The 24,496-nt window shown below is 43.6% G+C and overlaps 1 protein-coding gene across 24 annotated transcripts in view; it reads right to left on the bottom strand.

Moving 5' to 3' along the window:
* Window positions 1-9,844: 9,844 nt before the first annotated feature.
* Window positions 9,845-24,496, bottom strand: part of RBFOX2 (RNA binding fox-1 homolog 2) — a 293,244-nt gene continuing 278,592 nt past the window's right edge. For 11 of the 24 annotated variants that reach the window (XM_070370177.1, XM_070370178.1, XM_070370179.1 and 8 more), the window contains 4 exons: window positions 21,953-21,984; window positions 17,508-17,596; window positions 16,986-17,058; window positions 9,845-15,434 (listed from right to left, as the gene is read on the bottom strand). In XM_070370177.1, the coding sequence (XP_070226278.1) occupies window positions 15,380-15,434; window positions 16,986-17,058; window positions 17,508-17,596; window positions 21,953-21,984 (249 nt within the window). In that variant the 3' untranslated portion in view covers window positions 9,845-15,379. Of the gene's footprint in view, window positions 15,435-16,985; window positions 17,059-17,507; window positions 17,597-21,952; window positions 21,985-24,132; window positions 24,176-24,496 lie in introns of those variants that run through there. The other 13 variants (XM_070370180.1, XM_070370174.1, XM_070370181.1 and 10 more) reach the window with 5 other exon arrangements.

The following is a 24,496-nucleotide window of genomic DNA, read 5'->3' as shown; positions in this document are numbered from 1 at the left end:
GAGACGAGGGCGCGAGGCAGAGGAGCTCAGCCAGGGACCACATCCTGGTTGAGGATGGAGGAGGAAGCAGAGAGAGCCAGCGTTCTGAGCATTTGTGAGCAGGTCTTGAATAGAGTGGCCGTGGTTGGGGCTAGATGTGGCCCCTCGGTGTCAGGGAATCTAAGCCAGAGGACTATCATGCCGTCCTTGGGGGAAGTGAGGAAAAGCAAGCTTCTTCCCAGGTAGTGGGGTATTCTGAGCTTTCTCAGCAGAAGATACACTGTAACTGCAGAAACCTGATGGAATACAAAATAGGATGACTCCTGAAACCAGATGGGAAAGTGATGAAACATGGTCAGTGTTCTATCTCATCTCTAATCCTATGTGTCAGTTGCAAACCTCTCAGAGAGTGTTTACTAAAACGGGGAAGGAAACAGCCTGGCCCGTTTCCTGGAGACCAGAACCCCACCCCCACCATTTGACTTGACTCTGCCTTTTCTCTGCCTTAGTCCTGTTCATGCCCTGCCCCCGCCCCCCATCACCCCTTCTCCAGAATGAAGCAGAGTTCTCTCCCCAAGGCCTCTTCTAGGCCAGGACAGGGGAGACTGTCAATCATGGTAGTACCATGAACTATGAGCCCTTATTCTAACGGGTCCCCAGTAGCTGTCATTTGCCAGAGGAGGAGATGGTTGGATGGCATCACTGACTCAATGGACATGAGTTTGAACAAACCCCTGGAGGTAGTGGAGGACAGGGAGGCCTGGCTGCTGCAGCCCATGAGGTCACAAAGAGTTGGATATGACTTAGCGACTGAACAACACCACCACCAGGTACATGTAGATAAGAAGGCAGAGAGGACATCTTTGGTAGTCCAGTGGTTAAGAACCTGCCTGCCAATGCAGGGGATGCGGGTTTGATCCCTGGTCGGGGAACTAAGATCCCGCATGCCACAGGGTGACTAAGCCTATGTGCTGCAGTTACTGAGCTCTCTCTAGTGCTCTGTAACTAGAAACCCCAGTGCAGTCAAAATTTAAATAAACAAACAAGAAAACAGAGCCATTTCTACCTTCCAGAAGCTGTTCTGGCAGCATGCTAAACCAGTCACTATATCAGCTGAAACCTACTCACCATGTGCATCTGTGAAGCATATAAAAACCAAAGAAATAAAAAGCAGGGTTCTTAAAATAGAGTGACTTGAATCAAAGTGGAAAAATTATGACCATCAGTTCAGTTCAGTTACTCAGTCATATCTGACTCCTTGCAACCCCATGAACCGCAGCATACCGGGCCTCCCTGTCCATCATCAACTCTCAAAGAGTCCACCCAAACCCATGCTCATTGAGTCGGTGATGCCATCCAGCCATCTCATCCTCTGGCATCCCCTTCTCCTCCTGCCCTCAATCTTTCCCAGCACCAGGGTCTTTTCAAATGAGTCAGCTCTTTGCATGAAGTGGCCAAAGTATTGGAGTTTCAGCTTCAACATCAGTCCTTCCAATGAATATTCAGGACTGATCTCCTTTAGGATGGACTGGTTGGATCTCCTTGCAGTCCAAGGGACTCTCAAGAGTCTTCTCCAACACCACAGTTCAAAAGCATCAATTCTTCAGCGCTCAGCTTTCTTTATAGTCCAACTCTCACATCTATACATGACCAGTTTTTCTATACTGGAAAAACCATTTTTTTATGACCATATGTAATAATAATTAATATTAATAGCACTAATAAGTAAAGGGTATCAAATTGGGTGAAAATCAGATTGGAATAATTTTCTGCCTACAAGAGATATCCTGAAATAAAATGCCACAAAAGTCTAAACTAATAGGAAAACTTATCACAATGTAAATTTTTAAAAAGATGACAATATTAATATTTAACAACAATTTATCCAAACTTTGTCTTGCTAGGTGCTCAGTTGTGTTCCTTGCACTAAATGCCTTTTATCCAAGTTGGAGATTTTATAGTGATAAAAGAATGAGTCATGCAGATGTCACATTACTGTTTTTACTTTACTGGTTTTATTACGAAAGCAGGACATGATTCTTGAGTGAAAGTTACAGGTGTGGGTCCCCCTCCCCCAAGCCTCAACAGCTCTCTCCCAAGCTGAGCCTGCTCAGCTCTATCTCCTTCCAGAATTTTCCCTTAGTCCTATACCACACATTTAATACTTAAAAAAAATGGAAATTATATTCAACTTTTTTTCTTTTCTTAATATATTCTGGGTCTTTTTCCAGGTCACTTTATGTAGATTTGCCTTTTTCTTTGTGTCTGTGTAAGGCTTTATTATTATTTTTAACAATATAGTTATTTGGCTATGCCGAGCCTTAGTTGCGGCACCTGGGATCTTCAGTCTTCCTTTTGGTACACAGGATCCAGTTCCCTGACCAGGGATAGAACCCAGGCCGCCTGATGGGGAGAGCGGGACCTTGGCCACTGGACCACCAGGGAAGCCCCAAGCCTTTATTTTATATTGTTGTCTTTTAATGTAAACAGTTCCCCTGCATGCTTCAGATTGCTTCTATTTCTTTTTACTACGTCAAGAAACTGGTGGACATCCTTATATGTGTTTCTCTGTGTATGCCATTGCAGGATGAATTTTTAGAGGGAGGGTGTTGTCGTTCAGGCATATGTACTTTTTATGCTGTGATCACCGTTCCAGAAATTATATCATTTTATGTTCCCACAAGTGTTTAAGAGGGGACACTCTGCTCTTTCTTTCTCAGCAACATAGGTCACTTTCATTCTTTTTACTTTTGCCAAAGTGGTAAAAAAAAATGGGGTCTTGCTGAGGTCTAAATTGCATTTTTGGGCAGACTAATGATGTTAAGTATCTTTTCATGTATTTATCGGCCATTGTATTTCTTTGGTAAAACACCTTTTCAATGGACATGAGAAATACCTATTTACAGAAAATGAGAACCAAGTGCAGTTTGAAATGTCAAGGGTTTTGTTATTACTTCTTAAGTCTTTAAAAGAGAATAGGCTTGGAGACAGGGTGGGAGAGCCAGGTTTCAGGAGTGGGGAAGAGAAATGGAGTCACATTTATGAATCACACTAAAATCATAAAAAAAATAAAAAGTGTCCCACAAAGATGTGGCGAACCTAAGCAAGTCTGTAAGTTTTTTTAAGCTTTCAGAAAATAAGCAGTTTTCATGTTAGGAAAATTGTCCCAGAAATAGAAAACATAACATGCTACTGAGTTCATTTTTATGAAGCAAGTATAACAGTAATACTAAACCTTGATTACCAAGAAAGACAACTTATTATCATTTGTGGCTCTAAGATGAACATATTAAACATACTGCTAGAAAATAAAATCTATAACATACTGTTGCAAAATTCTGCAATAACAAAGTTGAGGTTTTCATGAACTATAAGGAAAATTTGATATATGGAAATTTATGCACATAATATACTATATTCATGGGCTAAATAGGAAAGGAAAATTATGGTTATCTCATTGGAGTCTGAAAATTCAGTACCTAATCCTTATACAAATCTAGAAATAAAACATACTGCCTTTTCATGAAGAAAAGTAGTTTTTGTAAACCAGTTGCCAACAATACTGGAGTCAATTTCATAAAATTAAATAATTTAGGAATCAAGCTAACCCAATAAGGTATGGAACCAAAATAAGAAAAATAAATATTAAAAAATAGAAAAGAAAACCAGTATTAGGTATTCATGGAATATTCATTTCATAGTTATTATAATTAGTAAAAATTCAGCAAAGCACAAGGGAAGTATTTAAAATGAATACTATTTCTACAGAGTAACAAAACAAGTTAGAAAACATGACATTATAAGATATTATTCATAGTAGCTTCAAAACAATTCAAAGTACCAAGGAAATAATGTTAGCACAAATGTAAAGAAGCAACAAATTTTAAATGAAAAATTTAAACGAGAAACCCTGGGGAGGCCATACCAGGAGACTATTATTAATCACACTATATACAGAAATTAAAAGATGCTTGCTCCTTGGAAGAAAAGCTATGACCAACCTAGAAAGCATATTAAAAAGCAGAGACATTACTTTGGTGACAAAGGTCCATCTAGTCAAAGCTATGGTTTTTCCAGTAGTCATATATGGATATGAGAGTTGGGACCATAAAGAAAGCTGAATGCCAAAGAATTGATGCTTTTGAACTATGGTGTTGGAGAAGACTCTTGAGAGTCCCTTGGACCGTAAGATCAAACCAGTCAATCTTAAAGGAAATAAGTCCTGAATATTCATTGGAAGGACTGATGCTGAAGCTGAAGCTCCAATACTTTGGCCATCTGATGCGAAGAATCGACTCATTGGAAAAGACCCTGATGCTGGGAAAGATTGAAGGTGGGAGGAGAAAGGGACGACAGAGGATGAGATGGTTGGATGGCATCACTGACTCTATGGACATGAGTTTAAGCTGGCTCTGGGAATTGGTGATGGACAGGGAAGCCTGGCATGCTGCAGTCCATAGGGTTGCAATGAGTCGGACACGACTGAGAGACTGAACTGAACTGATATACTGAAATCTTCCCAATGGCCCACATTTACAAATACAACAGCAAATAACTTCCTGCATCAAGTTTAACTAGAAAGATAAGCTGTCCCCAGCCCCTGCATGGGTGTCATTGTTCACAGAAGTGCACAAAGCCAGAAAACAGGGGGACGAGGAGTTGACCACTGGCCTGGTCACTGGTCAGAGTGGAGACATCAACCAGGACAGAATCAGTGCCATTTTATAAAAAACCTGAATATCCCAACGGGCCACAATAAAGGAGTGTTTCTATAAACACAAAGGTACATCCTCTCTTGCTGAAACAGCACAGAGTCATCAAAAATATCCTCATGACAACTGTGTAGCAATATGAAAAATACTTGTTTTATAATATTACTACATTTAAAAATAAGACATACAGAGACTTCCCTGGCGGTCTGGTGGTTAGGACTTGGAACTTTCACTGCTGGGGTCCAGATTCGATCCCTGGTCAGGGAACTAAGATCCCACAAGATATGCAGCGTGGCAAAATAAAATAAAGACACAAAATGATAAGTATGTAATAAAAGTCATGAGGAAAAGAATATGCATTGGAAAAACAGATAAATGAATAAAATCAAGAGTTATATTGTGGTCTTAGGAGTGGATCTTTAATTATATTGAAAATATATTTAAAGTGATTTCTGAGCAACAAAAAGTGCAACAGAAGAGTCTTTAAACAAGGATAACTATGCAACCCTGCCTGTGTTGGGGAGGAAAAATAATTTGCCCTCTACCCTTCAGCATTCTGGAGTGAAATCTCTGTAATAAAAGATGGGTTAACCAGAGAGAAACAGACAGAAACTAAGGGGCGGGGGAGGCTTCTGGGAAGCTGGAATCCTAGGTTCTTAGGCTAATCCCATTACTACTTGGTTTGTAATCTAGGGGAAGTCACCTTGCCCTTGGGACCAGCTTTTTCCTTTGTGATGGGGAAGGTGGCATTCACTGATGGTGCAAATATGATAGATAAGCACTTATCTTCTGTGTTGGGCCTGCAGAGAGGATCATGGGCCAGCTGCAACATTCTCAAACAGCCTGGATGCAGTATCCCAGTTCTCCTCGTGAAAGTGGTCCAGATACCCTCACCAACAGTGGCAGGGGAGTTAATGTCTCTTTGCCATCTATGTGCAGATGAGCTCTATGATGTAGGGTGGAAAGGGGCTAAACTTCTAGGTGTATGGAGATGTCCCAAAGAAAATGCTAACTTAGCCTTTTTAAAAAATTGAAGTATAGCCAATGTATCAATCTTAAGGGAGATCAACCCTGAATACTCACTGGAAAGACTGATGCTGAAGCTGAAGCTCCAGTATTTTGATCATCTGATGCGAACAGACGACTCATTGGAAAAGTCCCTGATGTTGGGAAAGATTGAGGGCAGAAGAGGGTGTCAGAGGATGAGATGGCTGGATGGCATCACTGAGGCAATGAACATGAACTTGGGCAAACTCTGGGAGATAGTGAGGGACAGGGAGGCCTGGCATGCTGCAGTCCATGGGCTCACAAAGTCGGACATGGCTGGGCAGCTGAACAACAACAACATAGCCAATGAACAATAGAATGTAAGTTGCGCAAATACAATACATTGACTCACAGTTTTTGAAGATTCTATTCCATTTATAGTTATTATAACACATTGGCTGTATTCCCTGTATTGTACAACATTCCACGTATGTTATTTATTTTATACATAAATTATTGTTTGTTCTCCTTAATCCCCTCCCTGTTTTTTGCCCCTCCCCCTTCCCTCTTTCCTCATTCATTTGTTCATTCAACAGATTTTAATTAAATGAGGCCTGTGACTGGACATGGAACAATAGACTGGTTCCAAATCGGGAAAGGAGTACGTCAAGGCTATATATTGCCACCCTGCTTTATTTAACTTATATGCAGAGTACATCATACGAAACGCTGGGCTGGATGAAGCACCAGCTGGAATCAAGATTGCCAGCCAGGAGAAATATCAATAAACTCAGATATGCAGATGACACCACCCTCAGGGCAGAAAGTGAAGAAGAACTAAAGAGCCTCTTGATAAAAGTGAAAGACAGTAAAAATGTTGGCTTAAAACTCAACATTCAAAAAACCAAGATCATGACATCTGGTCCCATCACTGCATGGCAAATAGATGGGGAAACAATGGAAACAGTGACAGACTTTATTTTCTTGGGCTCCAAAATCACTGCAGATGGTGACTACAGCCATGAAATTAAAAGATGCTTGCTCCTTGGAAGAAAAGCTATGAGCAACCTAGACGGCATGCTAAAAAAGCAAAGACATTACTTTGCCAACACAGGTCCGTCTAGGCAAAGCTATGGTTTTTCCAGTAGTCATGAATGGATGTGAGAGTTGGACTATAAAGAAAGCTGTGTGCTAAAAAAAATTGATGGTTTTGAAGTGTGGTGTTGGAGAAGACTCTTGAGAGTCCCTTGGACTGCAAGGATATCCAACCAGTCAATCCTAAAGGAAATCAGTCCTGAATATTCATTGGAAGGACTGTTGCTGAAGCTGAAACTCCAATACTTTGGCCACCTGATGCAAAGAACTGACTCACTGGAAAAGACCCTGATGTTAGGAAAGATTGAAGGCAGAAGGGGATGACAGAGGATGAGATGGTTGGATGGCATCACCAACATGATGGACATCAGTTTTGGTAAGCTCTGGGAGTTGGTGATGGACAGGGAAGCTTTGTGTGGTGCAGTCCACAGGGTAGCAAAGAGTTAGACACAACTGAGCGACTAACTGAACTGAACTGTGAGAGGAGCCAAGGATTTAAGGACATGTTCCCAAATGTTGGAATCACCTGGCAAGGCTTTAAGAAATACTGACGAGTGGGTGGGTCTTACTTCCAGTGATAGGGATTTCATTGATCTGCGACATGACTTGGCGTGGGAGGTTTTCAAAGGTCTGCAAGTAATTCTGTTGAGTTTGGGAACTGCTGCATTAAGGCATGAGGTCCTTTTTTTCTGACTCTACAGCATAATATACTTCTACTCTGTGGATACATGTTCTAGCTTCTTAATAACCAGGGGGCAGATTTGGGGAGTAAATCATGAGACACAGGATTCATCTTCTAAAGGGTCTTGCTGGTCTCTTCCCTTGCCTGTCACGGAGCACAAGCTTAGGGCAGGTCCCACAGGGCACTGAAGACATTATGGGAGAAAATAGTCTCTGTTCTACTGGCACTGGAGGCTCGGTAGGGGTACACACCCCAGGTAAGCTTTTAACAGGAGAGGTTAAGTGGTAGGAACAAGGGGACGCCAAGGGGGATGGGGTGCTGTGGGAGCCCCTCAAGGGGCATCTTCTCCTGGGACGGGCGGGCTCTGGGGGGAGGGGAGGGAGTACCTGAGGGTGAGAAGCTGGTGCCTTGCCATTGTTTTCACCACATGGACTCCTGGGCCTGGGCCTTTGCCAGTCACCTCACTGAGCACTCTCTGCCCATTACCTACATGCATTTCCAGCCAGCGGGGCCGTTCATTACGTTATTTGATGCAGACGTGTTAATTAAGTACCTCTGTGCTGGGCATCAAACCAGATCCAGCTGTGAAGTGGGCAGACAAGAACAGGGTCCATGAAGGGAGAGCATTACCTCACCCAGCCCTGTAATCCCTGGGCAAGCACGTGAACCTTCAGGGAGACGGCAGCGACGCTACAGAATTGAACACACTACTGCCTTCTCCTCTATGTCCTAGTTACCCTGTCCCATGAAAACCTTGTGTGCCATTGGCAGAATGCCAGTCTGACTATGCCCGCAAAGACGCTCCCAGCAGTGGAATACAGGCAGATCTGCCATGGTTCCTGATCGCCCCTGGGGACACCAGGAACACCTGGGATGGAAGGAAAGTTTGTCAGAGGCCAGATTTTCGGTGTGTATAAGAGGGGCTGGAGACCAAGAAGACCTAAATATTCATGTGAAATTCAACTGACATTGGGACACATTCAGAACACATTTTCCAAATTGTATAAAACCACACAGTGTATTTATGACTAAAATGAAAAAAAAAATCCTTTAAAATCAACTATGCTCTGCGACTGGTCTACACCCTTCCTTGCCCTGCCCCCGCCCCATCTCTCATCACAGCCCGCAGCACTGCTGAGATCTGATCTACTTTCCTGGTACCCTGAGAGGAAAAGTCAGCAATTTGAGAAGCCGTTACTGAGAGACAGTTATCCCTTTATCTCAGTGGAATTTAGAACCATGAAAAATTGGACACAGTTGAAACGTTCCAACACTAGGAGTCAAGACTTGTTAAATACAAACCATTCGTCCACTGGAGAGACCACAGTGTAGTGATCAAGAGGATGTTCACGAGAGCCATTAACTGGATTCACATGGAAAATGTTTATTTTAGCAAGTATGGTGGACAAAGCAGGGTGAACGTTGTATATGCACTTTCTCACTTAGAACCTAACCAGGGGAAACACATCTTTCAAACCTGGGAGTACAGAAGAGAAAACAAAACCTCGCAAGGAAGCTGAGCAAGGTCACACTGCAGCTATGGTGGTGGCTGTTTAGTTGCTAAGTTGTGTCCGACTCTTGTGACCCCGTGGACTACAGTCCGCCAGGCTCCTCTATCCATGGGATTTCCCAGACAAGAATACTGGAGTGGGCTGCCATTTCCTTCTCCAGGGGATCTTCCTGACCCAGGGATCGAATCTGCATCTCCTGCATTACAGGCCGATTCTTTACCACTGAAGGGAAGCAGGGAAGCTATGGTTATTTAGAGGTCATTTGGTTCCTTTTTTCCTTTGATTTCCTATGGTGTGAATTAGTTTTACAAATTGGAAATAGATAATATATCAAAAATGCTTTTCCAAAAACAGAGGACCAACTCAGGGCCTGCTGGTCTTAACTCAGCTTCCTCCATCAGCTGAACAGGCTCACCCTCAATAGTGTTGGAGGTCACAGTGGGATGAGCATGAGCATGTCTTCTTGGGAGGCCATGCTGATAATGCTTGCCTTGGCTGAAAACCACGAGGTCGAGTCTCTCAGGTTTCTGAATCGAATTCTAAGGAAGGGTGGTTGAGGAAGCCCAGGGAAGAAGGAAAAGGCTCGGGAGCTTGCATGGCAGCCAGGGAGCCAGGGGAGAGGTGGCAGTTTCCAAAGCAGGCGAGGGTGGCAGCAGGGACACTTGGAGAGGATGGAGGAGCAAGAAGGGAAGGGGGAAATTTCAGAGGGAGAGACAGGAAGACAGCAAGGAGCTGGAGAGCAGGCCTGTCATTCAGGGAGCACTGCATTTGCTGCTTGCCTTTTTCCATCTTAGAATTCGGATCCAACCTCTATCTTTGGAGCCTCAGGGGGAGGCAACAGCAGGATTGCTGAGGATCAACACACGCAGGCAGGAGAATGGTGTTTCTCTCTTTTATTTAAAAACAGTGCTTCATTACCATTTGCAAAGGCAGAGGCAGTGCTCTTCCTTTGCTTAGAGTTTATAAAAGCCAGCAACATGATCAATAATTTATACACATGGATAGTAATACAAAAAAAAAAATAAGGAATCAAAGCTAAAGATCTAACTACTCCGACCTTCACAATTCCAGCTACTTGATAATAATAGGAGTAACCCAATGAATACTGTATGGTCTAAAAGCTACTATACAATATGATTCTTAACGAGAGGGGAGGGATTAGAGACTGTCACAAAGCCCTGGGTGCTTCTCTGGAGTTGGCAGGGAAACAGGACCCTGGGCAAGCAGCTCGGGTGTCCTAGGAAGTGATTCCGGGGGGCAGGGAGGGGAGGGAGAAAAGGCCAGGCGGTGGATTATGCAAGCATCCCATGGGAGGCCCCCGTGCCCTGCAGGTACCTGTTTTGCCATGGCATTGGGAGGGGGCCTGAGAAACTGCAAGTAGGGATGTTTCCGTCCCTGCCACGGGGAGCGGGGAGAAGAGGGGAGGTTTGCTGGCGATTTTAGCCTTGCAGAGATTTGGACTGAAAAGCTCAGAGACTCAGGTGGGTCAGCCTGTCGGGGACAAGCCAACCCGCCCGGCTCTCTCAGCACTCTGCAGCCCTAGCTTAGTGTGTCAGCCCCAGGTTTGCTCCAGCTGTTCACAAGCAGGATTATAACACAAGGAGAAAACAATTAATATCCCGTAGGGGGAAAAAAGAAAGGATCAATTCATCACTCGATATATAATACAGCCAAAATGAGCTGCCAAAACTTTGCACACACACACACAAAATACTGTGAACAGAAAAATACAAAAAAAAAATGAAGAAGCTGGGGGCCTGGCGGGGTATTGATGCTGCTTAAAGCACTCATCGGTCCCCAGAAAAACCAAACCAAAAGACATTTTTTAAAAAATTCAAAAACGTATGTACCCCCTGGGAATCTGGCATTGGTAACAGGAGTGGGGAGTGGGGGTGCGGGGTCGCGGGGAGAAAAGAGAATTGCTGTTCCCTTTTTGCTGGCGGGTGTGAGCTAAGCCCTCACCACACCGGCTGGTGTGTGAGTCACTGCTAGGCGGGGCCCCTCCAGCTGGCGGTCCCCTTCAAGGCCAGGTCTGAGTGGTGGCCGATGAGCCGTTCTCTCCGTTACCAAGCCCTGCCAACCAGCACTACCATGGCTGAAGGATCGACCGTTTTCCTGAGTAAGCTGTAACTGGCTACAGTTCTGGTAACGTGGAGAACTCAGCTGCTGTGGCCGCGGGCCCACGGGCTCTGTGTGAGTGCTCCCCTGGCCCCCTCGGCTCCTCCTTCCTAGTGCACTGGAGTTGGGAATTGGAGAATTTGCTGTGGCCTGGTCTGGAAGCCTTAAAGATGGGGGCCAGGGACTCGACGGCAGCCACTGGACCAGAGGGCACCCCCCGGCTGAGGACACCCAGAGTCTACTTGGAAAGGGCCCTGCTCCTCGCTGCAGCTCCTGATGGCTACTGCCTGGTTGATCAGTCAGGCGAGGATGAAGGAAGAACACAGGAGAAGGGAAAGGGAGGGAAGAGGCTTTCAGACAGTAACATTTCCAAAAAAATAGTGTTTTATGCAACAGAGCATCAGGCTTCACCGGTGGATACTACAAACGGTCAAACATTTTCAAGAGCATGACAAAAGAAAAACACACAAGCTTACGTTGGATGTTCACCTTGCCCACTATATATTTTTTTTTCCTATCTTAAAACAGTGCAAACAGTAACTTATGCTTTTAAAACACCACTATCCCTTCCCCACCCACCAAAGTCCCTTTCCTCCTATCTCCTGGGGGAAACAAGTCTGTGATTTTGCACATGGTACTGTGCTATAGGGGGTTGCAAGCAGCAGAGAAGCGGCGGGCTTGGTGGAAGGGGGTGGTCCCCGGGGCTCCCCCTTCCCCTCCCTACGGCTCTGCCCTGTCCTCGCTGGGCTCATCCTCCTGCCAGAGCGAAGGGAGCTGCCCAGCCCTTCACAGATAGACCTGGAGGGTGCTCCTGCCTCGGGTTCACACCTCCCTCCTATCTGGAAGCTATGTGACTAGTTAGAAGGTGGCGATGACTCAAACTTCTCTGCCAGAACTCTAGGAAGTAGAACCTAAACTAAGAGCAGTTCAGCCCCTGAGGAGTCACTTGCAGGAAAAGCTGCTATCATTGATTTCTACTGAATAGAGCCCACTAGCTCCCCTGAAACTAAGAGCTGAGCCCCAGTTCCCTTCTTTTTCAAGGAAAGATAATATTGGCTCAATTCCACCCATGGCTGCTGGAGGAGGATGGTGCCGGTAGGTTTTGTAAAACCTGAGAGCCTTAAAAATGACAAATCGCAACAGCTGATCAGGGTCAGTGGGAGCTGAATTACGTAATATAATGGGTTCTGGAGAAGCTCTGAGGACAGCTCTCTGGGCTGAAAGACGGATATTCAGCTAAAGGTGTTTACTAGAGGATTCCTGGAAGGAGCCCGGCTTCTAAGAGTAAGAAGTGTGGTATAGAAGTCTACATGGTGACCTACAGTTGAAGTCATTCACGTGACTCAGCATGGGTAAGTTTTCTAGACTTATCCACCAGCATCCTCTAACAAACTCACGAGATGCCAACTCTCTTCTGACTTTGTTTCTGAGTCCACTGGGAACGAAAGTCAGGAAGAAACAAGCACTGATGGTTTGAGGAACCTGCCTCTGATGAAGCTGCCTGTGTGGAGTCTCAAAGTTCAGAAGCTGATGGGGCAGGTTGATGCCAGTAAACTGAGGTGCTTCAAGAGCCCCAGTCAGCGCTGACACTGAAAACCAAAGGCCCTTTAATAACGATTTAGTCTTTCTTAGTAAAGGGAGCTGAAGGAAGCAGTGTTAACACCATCCCTGGAAGTACAGCAGAGGCCCACTGGAAAACACAGAGCTTGCCTACCGCATCCTCAGCCAGAGCCAGCTGAACTGAAATGTACGAAAGCTCAGGCCTCTGCCTCTTTTAAAAAGGGCTGTAGAAGCTGCCTTCCCTGCCTTTCCCATCACTATTCCCTCTTTCTGGAAAAAAGAAAAGAAAATCCTTAAACTCACTGCCCTGTTCTCTTCTGCCATGGATACAACTATTTAGAATCTGGCCTTGTCTCCACTGAAGCAGTGGCTCACCATTTGTTAGAATGGCCCCTGTATGAACAGGACACAACATTTCTCTCAGATTCTTTAGTCAGTAAAAGCTCTCCCTCAAAACAAAAGCGAAAGAAAGAAAAATCCTCTCTGCCCCCAGTCCCTCGGACTGTGAAAGCCCCACATCCCATTCCCCCACCCCGAACTGAAATACTTATATACACACAAGAAAAATTGTCTTAACAGCAACAAACCAAACTTTGGCTTGGGGAGGAGAACCCTTAGAAAATGGCCAATGGACTGGGCAGTCTGGCGTACTCTAATCGTGCGTTCCTCCCCAGAATCAGTAAGATTGCATCGAGGCCTCTAGCTTCCTTGATGTCTCCCCTGGTTTCAGGGAAGCCTCTCTCCCAGTTATTAGGAGAGAAAGGATTCTGAAGGGGGAGAAGATATGTATTATACATGACAGGTCAGCCCCCCCCGCACCCCACCCAAAGACAGATCCCTCTGCTTACAAAGAATGCTTGATGCTGTCATACGTCAGTTATTTTAATTCAGGGACAAGAATCAGGATCAGGAAAGAACATGTGTGGAGGCAGGAGTAAAAAAAAAAGAAATTAAAACAACAACAACAAAAAAACAACAAACCAAAACAAACCCATAACAAACCAGAAGCTCCATGTCTCTGAATTGCTCCCTTTAGCAGCTATCCCACGGGTGAAAGGTCACCCTAGTACCAATGTGAATAGACCAGGGAGCCAAATGGACCGTGCTTTTCCATTTGCTAATGCCTTCCTTTTGGAAATACTGCAGGACCCTTGCCTTTAACAGCTAATAGCTAGAAGAGAAGCACAGCCCCCCTGCCCTGATAACAGACAGAAAATTGAAGCCGGGTAGTGTAGCAGGGACTCACTATGTGGCCACATGAGTGGCTCTTTCTGGCAACATGTGAGGTCCTGGCCATTTCAGACCCTCCTTCCTGTACAGGAGGGAGGGGAGCAGCCTCAGGGGCTTCGGTTTCATGTCCTGTAGTGTTCACGAATACCAAGTGGTCCAGCTGCTCAGCTGGCTGTCTTTGGAGGATAATGAGAAGCTGGGTGAAATGGCCGTAACGGCTCCAGACTGTGGACAGAGAAGTGACTCGTACAGGCTCTGGAAGATGAAAAGTCCTATGGCTTTGGAGCTCGTACAAAGTGCCTTTGCCTGCCCTTATACGCCCTGCTCACCAAACCTCCAGGGACAGTTGATCTAGGGCTCGGTGCTTTATCTTTTGCCAACAGAGCCTATGTTACATGTTTTACACTCTGTGCTGACTTTCTGATGCAAGAGAAAGACTGGGAATATCAGGGCACCTTGTCAGACATCATCTAACATCCTTTTTCTTGCCCTCATCCTCTTCAGTGGCACTCGACAATTTGGACTTCTAGCCTGCAAGCCATGCCCAGACCTCTGGGGAAATTTGGCCACTGGCTATTTATTCTTCTATCCCTGGGTCCTAAATTCTTGAATCTTGAGGACATGGGAGCAGGGTGTTAGTAAACGGAGAGATGAGCTAAGCGGTGGTTCAAAGAAAGGGAAGAAGCCCAGCAGGAACGCTAGGGTTTACAGCAAAGAAAAGAATGATCTTTCTCAGACTCCAGAGTTCATTTGGAGACCGGATGCCTAATGAGGTGTTTATTATCCACAGTCTGAGCGCATGTTTGGAAATATTAATACTATAATTCCAAAAACCATGCCAACTATCTCAGGCTGTGCATGTTAAGATGATTATAAAAAGAATGGAGAAGACAGGAGGGAAGAGGAGAGGAAAGTGTCTTTATGATTCTCCTGCTTTGCAAGCACACATTCCTATCATCTATTAGCATGTGGATTCCAGCCACAGCCAATCAGAATGACCTGCCAAAGACCAGAAACTCAGAAGACTAGAAGGATATCCTGTTGCAGAGAGGTCTCTTCTACTTCTGCTTGTCCCCCAGCCAGTCAGCACCAGATTCACTTTGGTAATCCTGTCTGCTGATTTCTGATCAGATGCATTTATCAGCTCCTAATGTCTCTCCTTCCTCATTAACTGCCTCTTCCGTGACCGATAGAATAAGCTAAGCACGGACATACAGACATGGAAATGCATTTTTTTTTTTTACCACAGTTAAAAAAAAAAAGAAAAAAAAAAAAGAAAAAAATGCACAATCTTTGGAACAAAAGAATTAAAGGCAGAAATTTAAAGGAAAAATACATATTCAAAGAACATAGTGAGGTATAAAAAAGTATTCTCTCTTTTTTTGTGTTTTTTTTTTGTTTGTTTGTTTGTTTTTCCTCTTCATCTTGCTATAGAGTTCCTCTACTAGTAAATATTGCAATAGCCAGGCCTCATGAACTGGGGGGCTGTCCCACTTGCAGGGGTCTCACGTCACTTCAGTAGGGGGCAAATCGGCTGTAGCCACCTCGGTATAAACTCGCCTGCAGTAATTAAAGACACAAAAATTATTCAAAGGTTGATGAGAGAAGCATTATGAAAGAAAACATATGTCCTGAGAAGGGATTTGGAAAAACAGCTTCCTTAGAAGCTTCAGAGCAACTGGTTAGATAGTGTCTAGTGCATGAGGTTAGGAAACCAACTTCTGTCTCTAAAATGCTCCAATCGGGACCCAAATATTTATTGCCGACCTGATATTCTCAAGGGGAGGGGATCATAACAATTCATTTCATTATTTACACGAATTAGCACAGAAGAGAAACTCTGTGCAGTTTAAAACCAGGTCTGTAAACAGGTGGATTTTGAAAAGCACGTGTCTATTTACCTGGATTATTTCACCATAATTGTGGCCTAAAGCAGATTGCTGACTTTACCTTCCTCCCATTACCTGACAATGGGGAGCACGGTACTTCTGATCACTATCACTGTCACATCCCATGCTTGAGATGGTGCTGGATTTAAACCTGAGGTGGATAAAGCCTACTGCCTCAGTCATTTATAAAAACAACCAGGTTGTTTCTTGACGTACCGATTTTTATCTATCTATCTATCTATATATATGTATATGTATATATAGCTGGGGTTTTAGCTGGACTTTATTCTTTTAATCATTATCAAATGATTTATCTTTTTCAATCAAAAGTTCCTTAGGACCGTATCACTCCTTGGATCATTCTTTTGGTATAGGATTTATAATATTTGGACACTAAATAAAACCTGAGGGATTCCCATCCCTTTCTTTATATTTTATGTTCCTACCTCAATTCTGACACCTCCCCCTCCCCTACCCAGTCCCTATTACTTCCTCCTACAGATCCTCATCAGTAGATTCAGTGTGGAAAATGGCAGGCTCTCGAACATCCTTTAAGTCTTAACTGGGACCCATCATCTGTGTCCCTCTCAGACATGGTCCCCTGTGTTCCCAGGCCCTTGCCTGGTGGCACTGAAGATGGCAAGAGAAGCTCTGGTACGAGGTGGTATCTCTGTGGACCGGCCACTGCTGAACCCAGTAAGTCCTGGTCACTGGACCTGGAGGTGTCCTGGGGGATTATTCTAGATGAGCTCTATGGATGCTTTGTATACTTCTAAGAAAATATTGTATTTTGCCACAAATGTTACTAATAAAGTATCTTTGGAAGGCAACTGCTTGGTGATTTCTATTACTATCTACTGGAAGGCTTAAGAATAGGGACATCTTTTGGCATCTGCATTTGAAACAGGTAAAGTTTTCTGAAAACTAGAGTCCTATGTCCCCAAGTCTTAGCTAACACCTATTAGTAAAACCCTGCTCAGGCATGCATCTAACATCTGAGGCAACATAAACCAGCAGTCTCGTTTCTGCTGTCTTTACCCAGGCAGGGAGCTCACATGAGCACACAAAGGAGCCACGTGAAATTTACAGGTAGTCCTACTGGATTTAATACTTTGGCAATGGAAACAGGGCTGACTTTATTACCTCCCTAGATCTTCTATAATCTGTAGGTAAAAGTCAGAAGTAAAATGTTTAAAGAATAAAAAATGGCACATCTACTTACCACAGCGCCAACTCCGTAACTAGCGGCAGGGGCAAGGGCATGGTAGGGGTCGGCTGTGTACACCCTGCCATAACTGGAAAAAGAAATCCAATCAGGGATAAAGAGAAAGAAAAGACAGTAATCAAACAAAAAACACAAAAACTTAAAAGTGTGTTTGACTGTCTAAGGATTTGTGAGTAACCTGGTCTTGGAATGCTATTAGGAAACTAGCAGAATGGAAAAAAAATCTGTCTGCTCCTAAAGGCAGGAACTGAAAATCTCTGAAGTAGGTCTATAAAACGGAAAAGAAGGGCGTTGGTGATGAGGGAGCGGGAAACCGGGGTCAGAGCCAGAAGGGCCTAAGAACAAGAGGGAGGGAAGGGTCTGAGCTGGTGGGTTTCTGGTGGGGCAGGGTCTGGGGAGAAGGCCTGCAGAAAACTCAGCTCAGCAGCAGCCCCGTGGCCCAAGTGCCCTTCTGGAAAGGGTGCGGGCAGGGAAGGGGGTGGCGCAAGGCAGCGGGGCTCGCCCTCCCTCAGCACCTACCCGTCGCTGTAAGCGGCTGCAGCGGCGGCAGCGGCGGTGGCTGCGGTCGCAGTGGCGGGCTGTGCATATCTGTAGGCTGCGTACCCACCCTACAGGAGAGAAGAGAACTCACTTTACAGACACCTCTCCCCCCGGGGGACAGGTGAACACACACCCGCCCACACACAGACAGACGGGACGCAGAGACAGACATGGACACAGACACACACGTGGGGAGAGAGTGTTTCAAACTGCATCAGTCTGCATGTTGCTCCTCAGTGCAAAATTAAGCTCCGCCCAAGACCGGGATTTGTTTTGCAATTTGTAGTAGTAACATAAGTAAACTACATTGGGGTACCTGTTCTCAAATTTAAGAAGTGAAAATATGATTAAAAATATTTTAAAATTAAAATATAGTTGATGTACAATGTGGTGTTAGTTTCAGGTATAACATAATTCAGTTATATATCTAAGTATCTATTCTTTTTAGGATTCCTCCCTAGTATAGGTTATTACAAGATATTAAGTAGAGTTCTCTGTGCTATACACTAGGACCTTGCTGGTTATCTATTTTTATATATAATAGTGTGTATGTTTTAATCCCAAGCTCCTAATTTATCCCTCTTCCCCCTAAATGAAGATATATGATTTTGCATCTATCTTTGTTGGAACTTTCAGCAAGGAAAATATTTACAGCAAGTTGGGAGAACTTTATCTGACAGGAAATGGAACCTTTAGAATTAAAACATGTAAGTTTATATGTGCTATCTTCAGATTCTCTGACGTATACTCAACCTGATCTACTGCTAAAAGACAGCAGTTTATAGAGAAAGGGCCCATACAAGCGCTCTGCTCCACGTGGCCTCGTGTGTTTGCCAAGAGGCTAGGACAACCAAATGACATTCAGAAGGAAGAACCAGTGCAGACCAGGGGTTGGCAAACCTCCATACGTGGGCCAGTGTGGTCTGCCACCTGTTTCTGAAACTAGCTGTAACACAGACCGCATGGCCAATGAAGACGAAAGGCTTTACCACTTGGCCCCCTACAGAAAAAGTATGCTAACTTCAGTCTATATTTCAGACTCAGGCACATCAGATTACAAAGGGCTGGGGGCTCCTTGGGCTAGGTTCAAATAGATTAAGAAGCCCTTCCCACCTCCCCCAAGCATTTAACCACATTTGCTTTTCTTTCCTAAAAGCTTTGGGGATCCTTATGTCCCAAGCTTACAACAGGCTCTGGAGCTTTTCTTCCACGGGTTCAAATATCCTCTTAGTCCCAAAGAGCTTCCAATTCCCCTGTCCTGCTATTTTACCTCCGTTTAGATGAATCGAATACTCAAAAGGTTTTTACTGCCAGGGGGAAGCACGTGTATTTCTTCACAAAGTATTTCAAAGATAATCACAACAAATGGCACATGAGACAGGCTACTGGAAAAACTGGCGAGCCCTATTTTCCTTCTTTTTCTTTACCTTTTTAGAATTCATCTATTTTCCCTAAACCTAATTCAGTTGTATACTTATATTATTGTCTTAGCTCCATCAGATATAGCAAAATATAACTATGTCCACTTGGAGGGCTTCTCAGCAGTGAGCCACAGCCCGTTTCATTTCCGTAGATTAGTATGTCCGTTTCTCATGGACATCTGAAGCTTTCTGCCCTGTGCTTTCTACTTTCGATCTCTTCAAATGTTCAATTTTTGCTAAGTCTACAAAAAAAAATTTGAATTTTTCTATATCGTTTCTTAGGATTGAAAACAAGCATTTTCTAATGGGACCTCTGGTCTTCTTAACCACCTTACTAGGTAGCTTCTAGCTTGCTACTTTTATTTCTGTCCAAATCTTTTTCTGGAAATACCTGTAATTTCTTCTTATAGCTTTTTGCTTCTTTCTTACGTAATTTATCCTTTCTCTAACTGAAGACACTGTACTGCGGGGTAAAGTATACTCCTGCTCTTTAAATTTATGCTCCTCAAATTCATCAGAAGTAGCTGCAAATGTACATTAAAAAAAAAAAAAAAATCCCTGATTAGTTTTCAGTGGTTTTGTATTATTCCTTCCTTGTTTAAGTGAATGATTTGAACATTGTTTCAATTATAGATCTTTCCATAGATATTCATATAAATAAGAAAATTCTCATTAATATTACCAACACTGGTAATGGGATGGGGCCATGGCAGGAGAACCCTCAGGGGCTAGATGTGATCCACAAGCTTCCTCTGAGTTCTAGACAGGTCTACCAGGACAGGCAGGGCAGACTGATTTGGGTAGAGCCGTATATCCAAGCTGCAACATACACCCTGTCATACATACACGCCTAAGTATCTACATTATTTATAAACTAAAGTATCTCCTTCCTTCACTTTTTAAAAAAAACTTCTAAAGAAGAAATGAAACAGTAAAACCAACTGTTAAACAAAACAAGATGTTAATCATTGTAGTTGAGATTTTAAGCTTTGTATGAATCTTGAAGGTTCACTTTTCCTGTATCATTATAAATGGTTCCACGTATTTAAAATTAAAGTTTGCTTGTGTGAAGTCTAAAGCAGGGCCATGTTCAGGAAAACCTCTTTGTAAATGAGGGTGATGTGGCATACAAGACATCAGGAAGTCTGTCCCTTCAGCAGATCTTCAAAATCCAAAATAATCTCTAAAAATGGAAAAAGTCAAGGTAATAAAAGCAATTAAAGCCCAATGTACACTACCTGGGTAAAACAACTAAAAACTTAAGTTCTATGCCATGGCGCAGAGGTATACGTTCCCATAAAAATACTAACTAGATTCTCAGTAAGTCCTGGTATGTCAGATACACTGGGGATTGTATTCAATCATTAAATTTGAGCGGCAGTGCACTAATTCTGGAAGAAAAGAGGTTCTGAATGAGGTTACTGATAGACATTTCCTCTTGGTTTCCTCAGCCTGCAAGAAACCAGGGGAACCTCAGTGGCTTGGGGGCAATGCTATTGTTTTATTTTTTTTGAACTTTTTATTTTGTATCGGGGTATAGCCAATTAGCAATTTGTGACAGTTTCAGGTGAACAGCGAAGGGATTCAGCCATACATATATACATGCACCCATTCTCCCCCAAAGCGGTAATGTTACTGTTGATCAAGTCAATTTTAAATGGATCAGGCTGTGGCAAAGAAGGCTCCTTCCAAACCAGAAGGGAATGCAGATAATCTACCTCCAGTCCTTTCCTTTTGCTCAAAGTGAACTCTGACTCCGGAGCCTGAGCTTGATGAGGGCCTTTTGCCATTCAAAATCAGGAGCAGGACAGAGATGCAAATATTTTATTGGTAACAAAAGGCTCAAGAAGAATGTCAAGAGAATTTCAAGAAGCTACATCAATTTTTTTTTTTTTTTTTTTAAAAGCAGATAATATTTCCACATGTCTCCTCTTCTAACTACTTTAGGATAATGGTGCTATAGACAGGCTTTTTTAGGAGGAGGGATCTACTTTTAGGACAGGAAGTAATATCCTAATTAACTTGTTAATTTCATCCATGACTACCCCCACATTACACAAGCTAAATTACATGTCACGGATTTACTCCTCTTAGATGTATTCTTAGTCCAAAGTATTTCTGATGGTGCTTTCAATTGGTTATTCAACAATGTGTCTCACCATAATATAAGCCAGTGAACATTCAGGTATATTTATTTCCAGTTTGGATGCTGGAAGGCATAAAGCATCCAGGCGGAGAAACCATTTTCTCAACTTTCACTTCTATGAGCAAATCTGAAGTTGTTTATGGAACATGAGAACAAAGTGCAGTTTGAAACACCAAGGGCTTCATTGCTGTTTCTTAGGTTTTTCAAAAAGAACAAGGGTGGGGGAAGGGGTAGGAGAGACAGGGTTCAGGCGTGGGGAAGGGGTATGGCGCCACATTTATTAATCACATTAAAAACTAAGCATGCCAACATCTGGAGCTAGAACGACCAGCAAAATCACCACGTTCAGACTCGGATTGGCTAACTCTATCTATCCCAGCATTCTCTTGGGACAGCGGTTCGCCCTAGGCTCTACCACAAGCTCGGTGAAGTACACAGCCTCAATTACTAGAGCGTGCAGCCACAACGACCTGGTATTACGGAAACAGTCAGTCACCACTCGAGTTAACATTCCAGACCCTAACGACTGGCCCTCCCAGCCCAGAGAAAGAGCCAATCTGGCCCGCCCGAGCCCTGGCCCACACCACGATGTTAATAATTATAACAAGCAGTAACCCATCTGTTATATCAGAGAAGGGAACAGAGACTCCACTGAGAGATTTAGAGTGAGATGTTAACATTTCTTCAGCTGACTGCACAAACAAACAAACAAAAAAAGAGGAGAAATAATTCATTTGGAGATATGAAGTCATGAGATAGCTGATGTGTATTGCTTTGAACCATGCACCAATGCAAAACTGAAGCAACCATTAATAATAAAAATTAAAAAGGACATATGTATTTACACACAATCAGACCTGTTTGATCTGAAGCAGTTTGCAGATTCTATCTGTGTGTGATTTGAAATAAAACAAAAAATGGGGATTAGCATGGCCACAGCACACCCTAATGTCGGAGGGCAGACACAGACAGCTTTTTGGAAACTGACAGCTGGATAAATCTGGCATGGCTAAGCCTGGTCCAAATATTCCACACGCCCCTTACAAACAATTACTTTCTCATTCCTTTGTAATTCATTCTGAATGACTCCTAATGCTCCCAACTGGGGCAGCCCAATGCTATACCACTTCCCTAGTCAATCTTCCTGATTCACTTCTGACCCCGCAGTGCTCACTTGTATGCCTGCCCTCTGTCAACACCCAGACCTACTGATCCAGTGTTCTAAAATATTTCCTGTGTTTAAGCATTCTATCTTTTCACATTTCTGTAACACATCCCTGCCTTCAACTTCTAGTTTTTTCAAATGAAAATGCTGTTACCTTTAAGATCCTTTTGTTGTTGTTGTTAAACTCTCACTTTTCCACTGCTCAGTGTCACCTAGGGACTCCGCTCTGAACCAATTTTGTTGTCTAGTGAACTTTAGAGTGCTGCCACGCCGACCACGTGACTCCTCTGCACAGGCCTGAGCTGTGTTTTAATTAGAACAGAGTGGAAGGGTTCTACAGAACCTCTCCTCTTACACATGGCCTTTCTCTGTCTCCATTTAACCTTCCCTTGTCTTGATTTTAACCTGGCCATTAAGTATATTACTACATTTTTGTTTTAGGATTTACATTAAAACAGGACTTTGGTGAGCATGTGATGTCAAGACACCTTCTTTCTACCTGGAAGACAATGACATTATGTGACACTGAGGAGAAGAATGTATATTTCAAGACCAGCAGACGAATGAAAGCTTGTTCCCTGCATGTGGTGTATGGATTTACATACATAAAGGGATGTAAAAAAGCAAAGGGAGTGGGGGTGGAGGTGGGCAGGCAGGTGGGGAGAATGGCAAGTGTGATGCTTTGAATTACTATAGCAGAGCAGAGATCTAGTCCAACTGGCTTGGGCTTAAGGCTGTGCCTCTGGGGATCACTGTCTTTACATGATTCTAACTCCTTCCTTTCCCTCACTTCCTCCGCTGAGATCCACGGCTCTGGACTGAACTTGTATGAGGAGGGGCTCTTTAGGAGAACAAAGATTCTTTGGTGGCAATATGGCACACTGGATTAAACGTGAGTAATACAGATGTGAATACAAAACTTGTAATAATGATAATATCGTTACTGCTTTTGACTGGGAGACCTTATCTACTTGGAAGAGTAATGAAAAATTTTTAAGGAAAATATTTTAAATTTCTATTATTATTAAACTTGGGGTTAAGCAAAGGAATCTTTATGACCGATTTGGTATCTTCCACTTACTACTTTTATGATAGATGAAAGATGATCTTCAACTGACTAAGCCTTTCAAACACTTTTCTTCTGCTTCTCTATAATCGTTTCACCTCCAGAAGCTTGCTGGGTGGCCACATCAATAGACTAACTGAATTGTGACAAGTTACCTGCTGCTTCCCCTTTTGCTGAGCACCTAGCTACCAGCAAATCGAACAGGGCATCGTAATCCACTGCCCTCACTAATCTGGTTTTAAAGTGAAAAGGAGAGAGGGCTTGGGAAACATATGCTTCCATTTTAGAGTTCTAGTATACCTAGATTTTTAGGACAACTTCAAACTTACATAGCAGCACAGCCCAACTACTACAATGACTTCACAACAGGGGCCAATTTGGGATTCAGAAATCCTGTCTAGACGGATTCTACTTTCTCTCTTTTCTCATTTCTTTCACAGAAGTAAGAAGATATCCCAAATGGCTAAGCTCTTCAAAATATAAAAGACCAGTTTCACACCATGGATAAATGTGATTGACAAACTGAAAGAGGTGGCAGTGATGGCACAGTGCGTGTAACACACCTGGGGCGGACGTGTGGCAATGGGGCGGGAGCACGGAATTTTGGAGGAGGTGCCCTCATGTAAGGAGCTTGACTGGGTGCACTGCTGAGGTAGCAGGCCTTAGATCACACGCTCACAAGTCTTGATTGTCCAAAAAAGCCTCTGTTCCCATCTCTAACGTGGAGCTGGAATGGTTAGTATAATTCAATTTTTTCACTGCAATCCACAATCTGATTGATTGGCAGGTCACACTGGCACTCCTACCTGAGGTATTTTAGCGCTAATGATTGGTTCCTGTAAGACTATTCTATAACAGAACACAGGAAGAGCAGTTCAAAAAACACAGCTGTGGAAGGAAAACAGTCATACAAAAAAGCCCACGAAGGGGCCCACCAGCCTTTTCTTTCCTTTGGATGCAAGCATGCTTTTCACAGGGTGAGAATTAGGAGCAGTTGTTATCCCATTAAAAAAGTGAATTAGGGTGAACGGTGTCTTTCCTACTGATCAGAAAAAGAGGGGGCAGGCAGACACATAATCTACCTGTGACACTCCCAAATCTTAGCGTGGGGAGTCTCTTTACAAGTCATGGGCACGATTGCTAGATCAGTTCTCCAGAGAGGAATGTGCC

The sequence above is a fragment of the Bos mutus genome, chromosome 5 (assembly GCF_027580195.1).
Source record: "Bos mutus isolate GX-2022 chromosome 5, NWIPB_WYAK_1.1, whole genome shotgun sequence".
NCBI classification, from domain to species: Eukaryota; Metazoa; Chordata; class Mammalia; order Artiodactyla; family Bovidae; genus Bos; species Bos mutus.
Note: the sequence above shows the minus strand (reverse complement) of the source record. Positions and strands in the feature narration are given on the sequence as shown.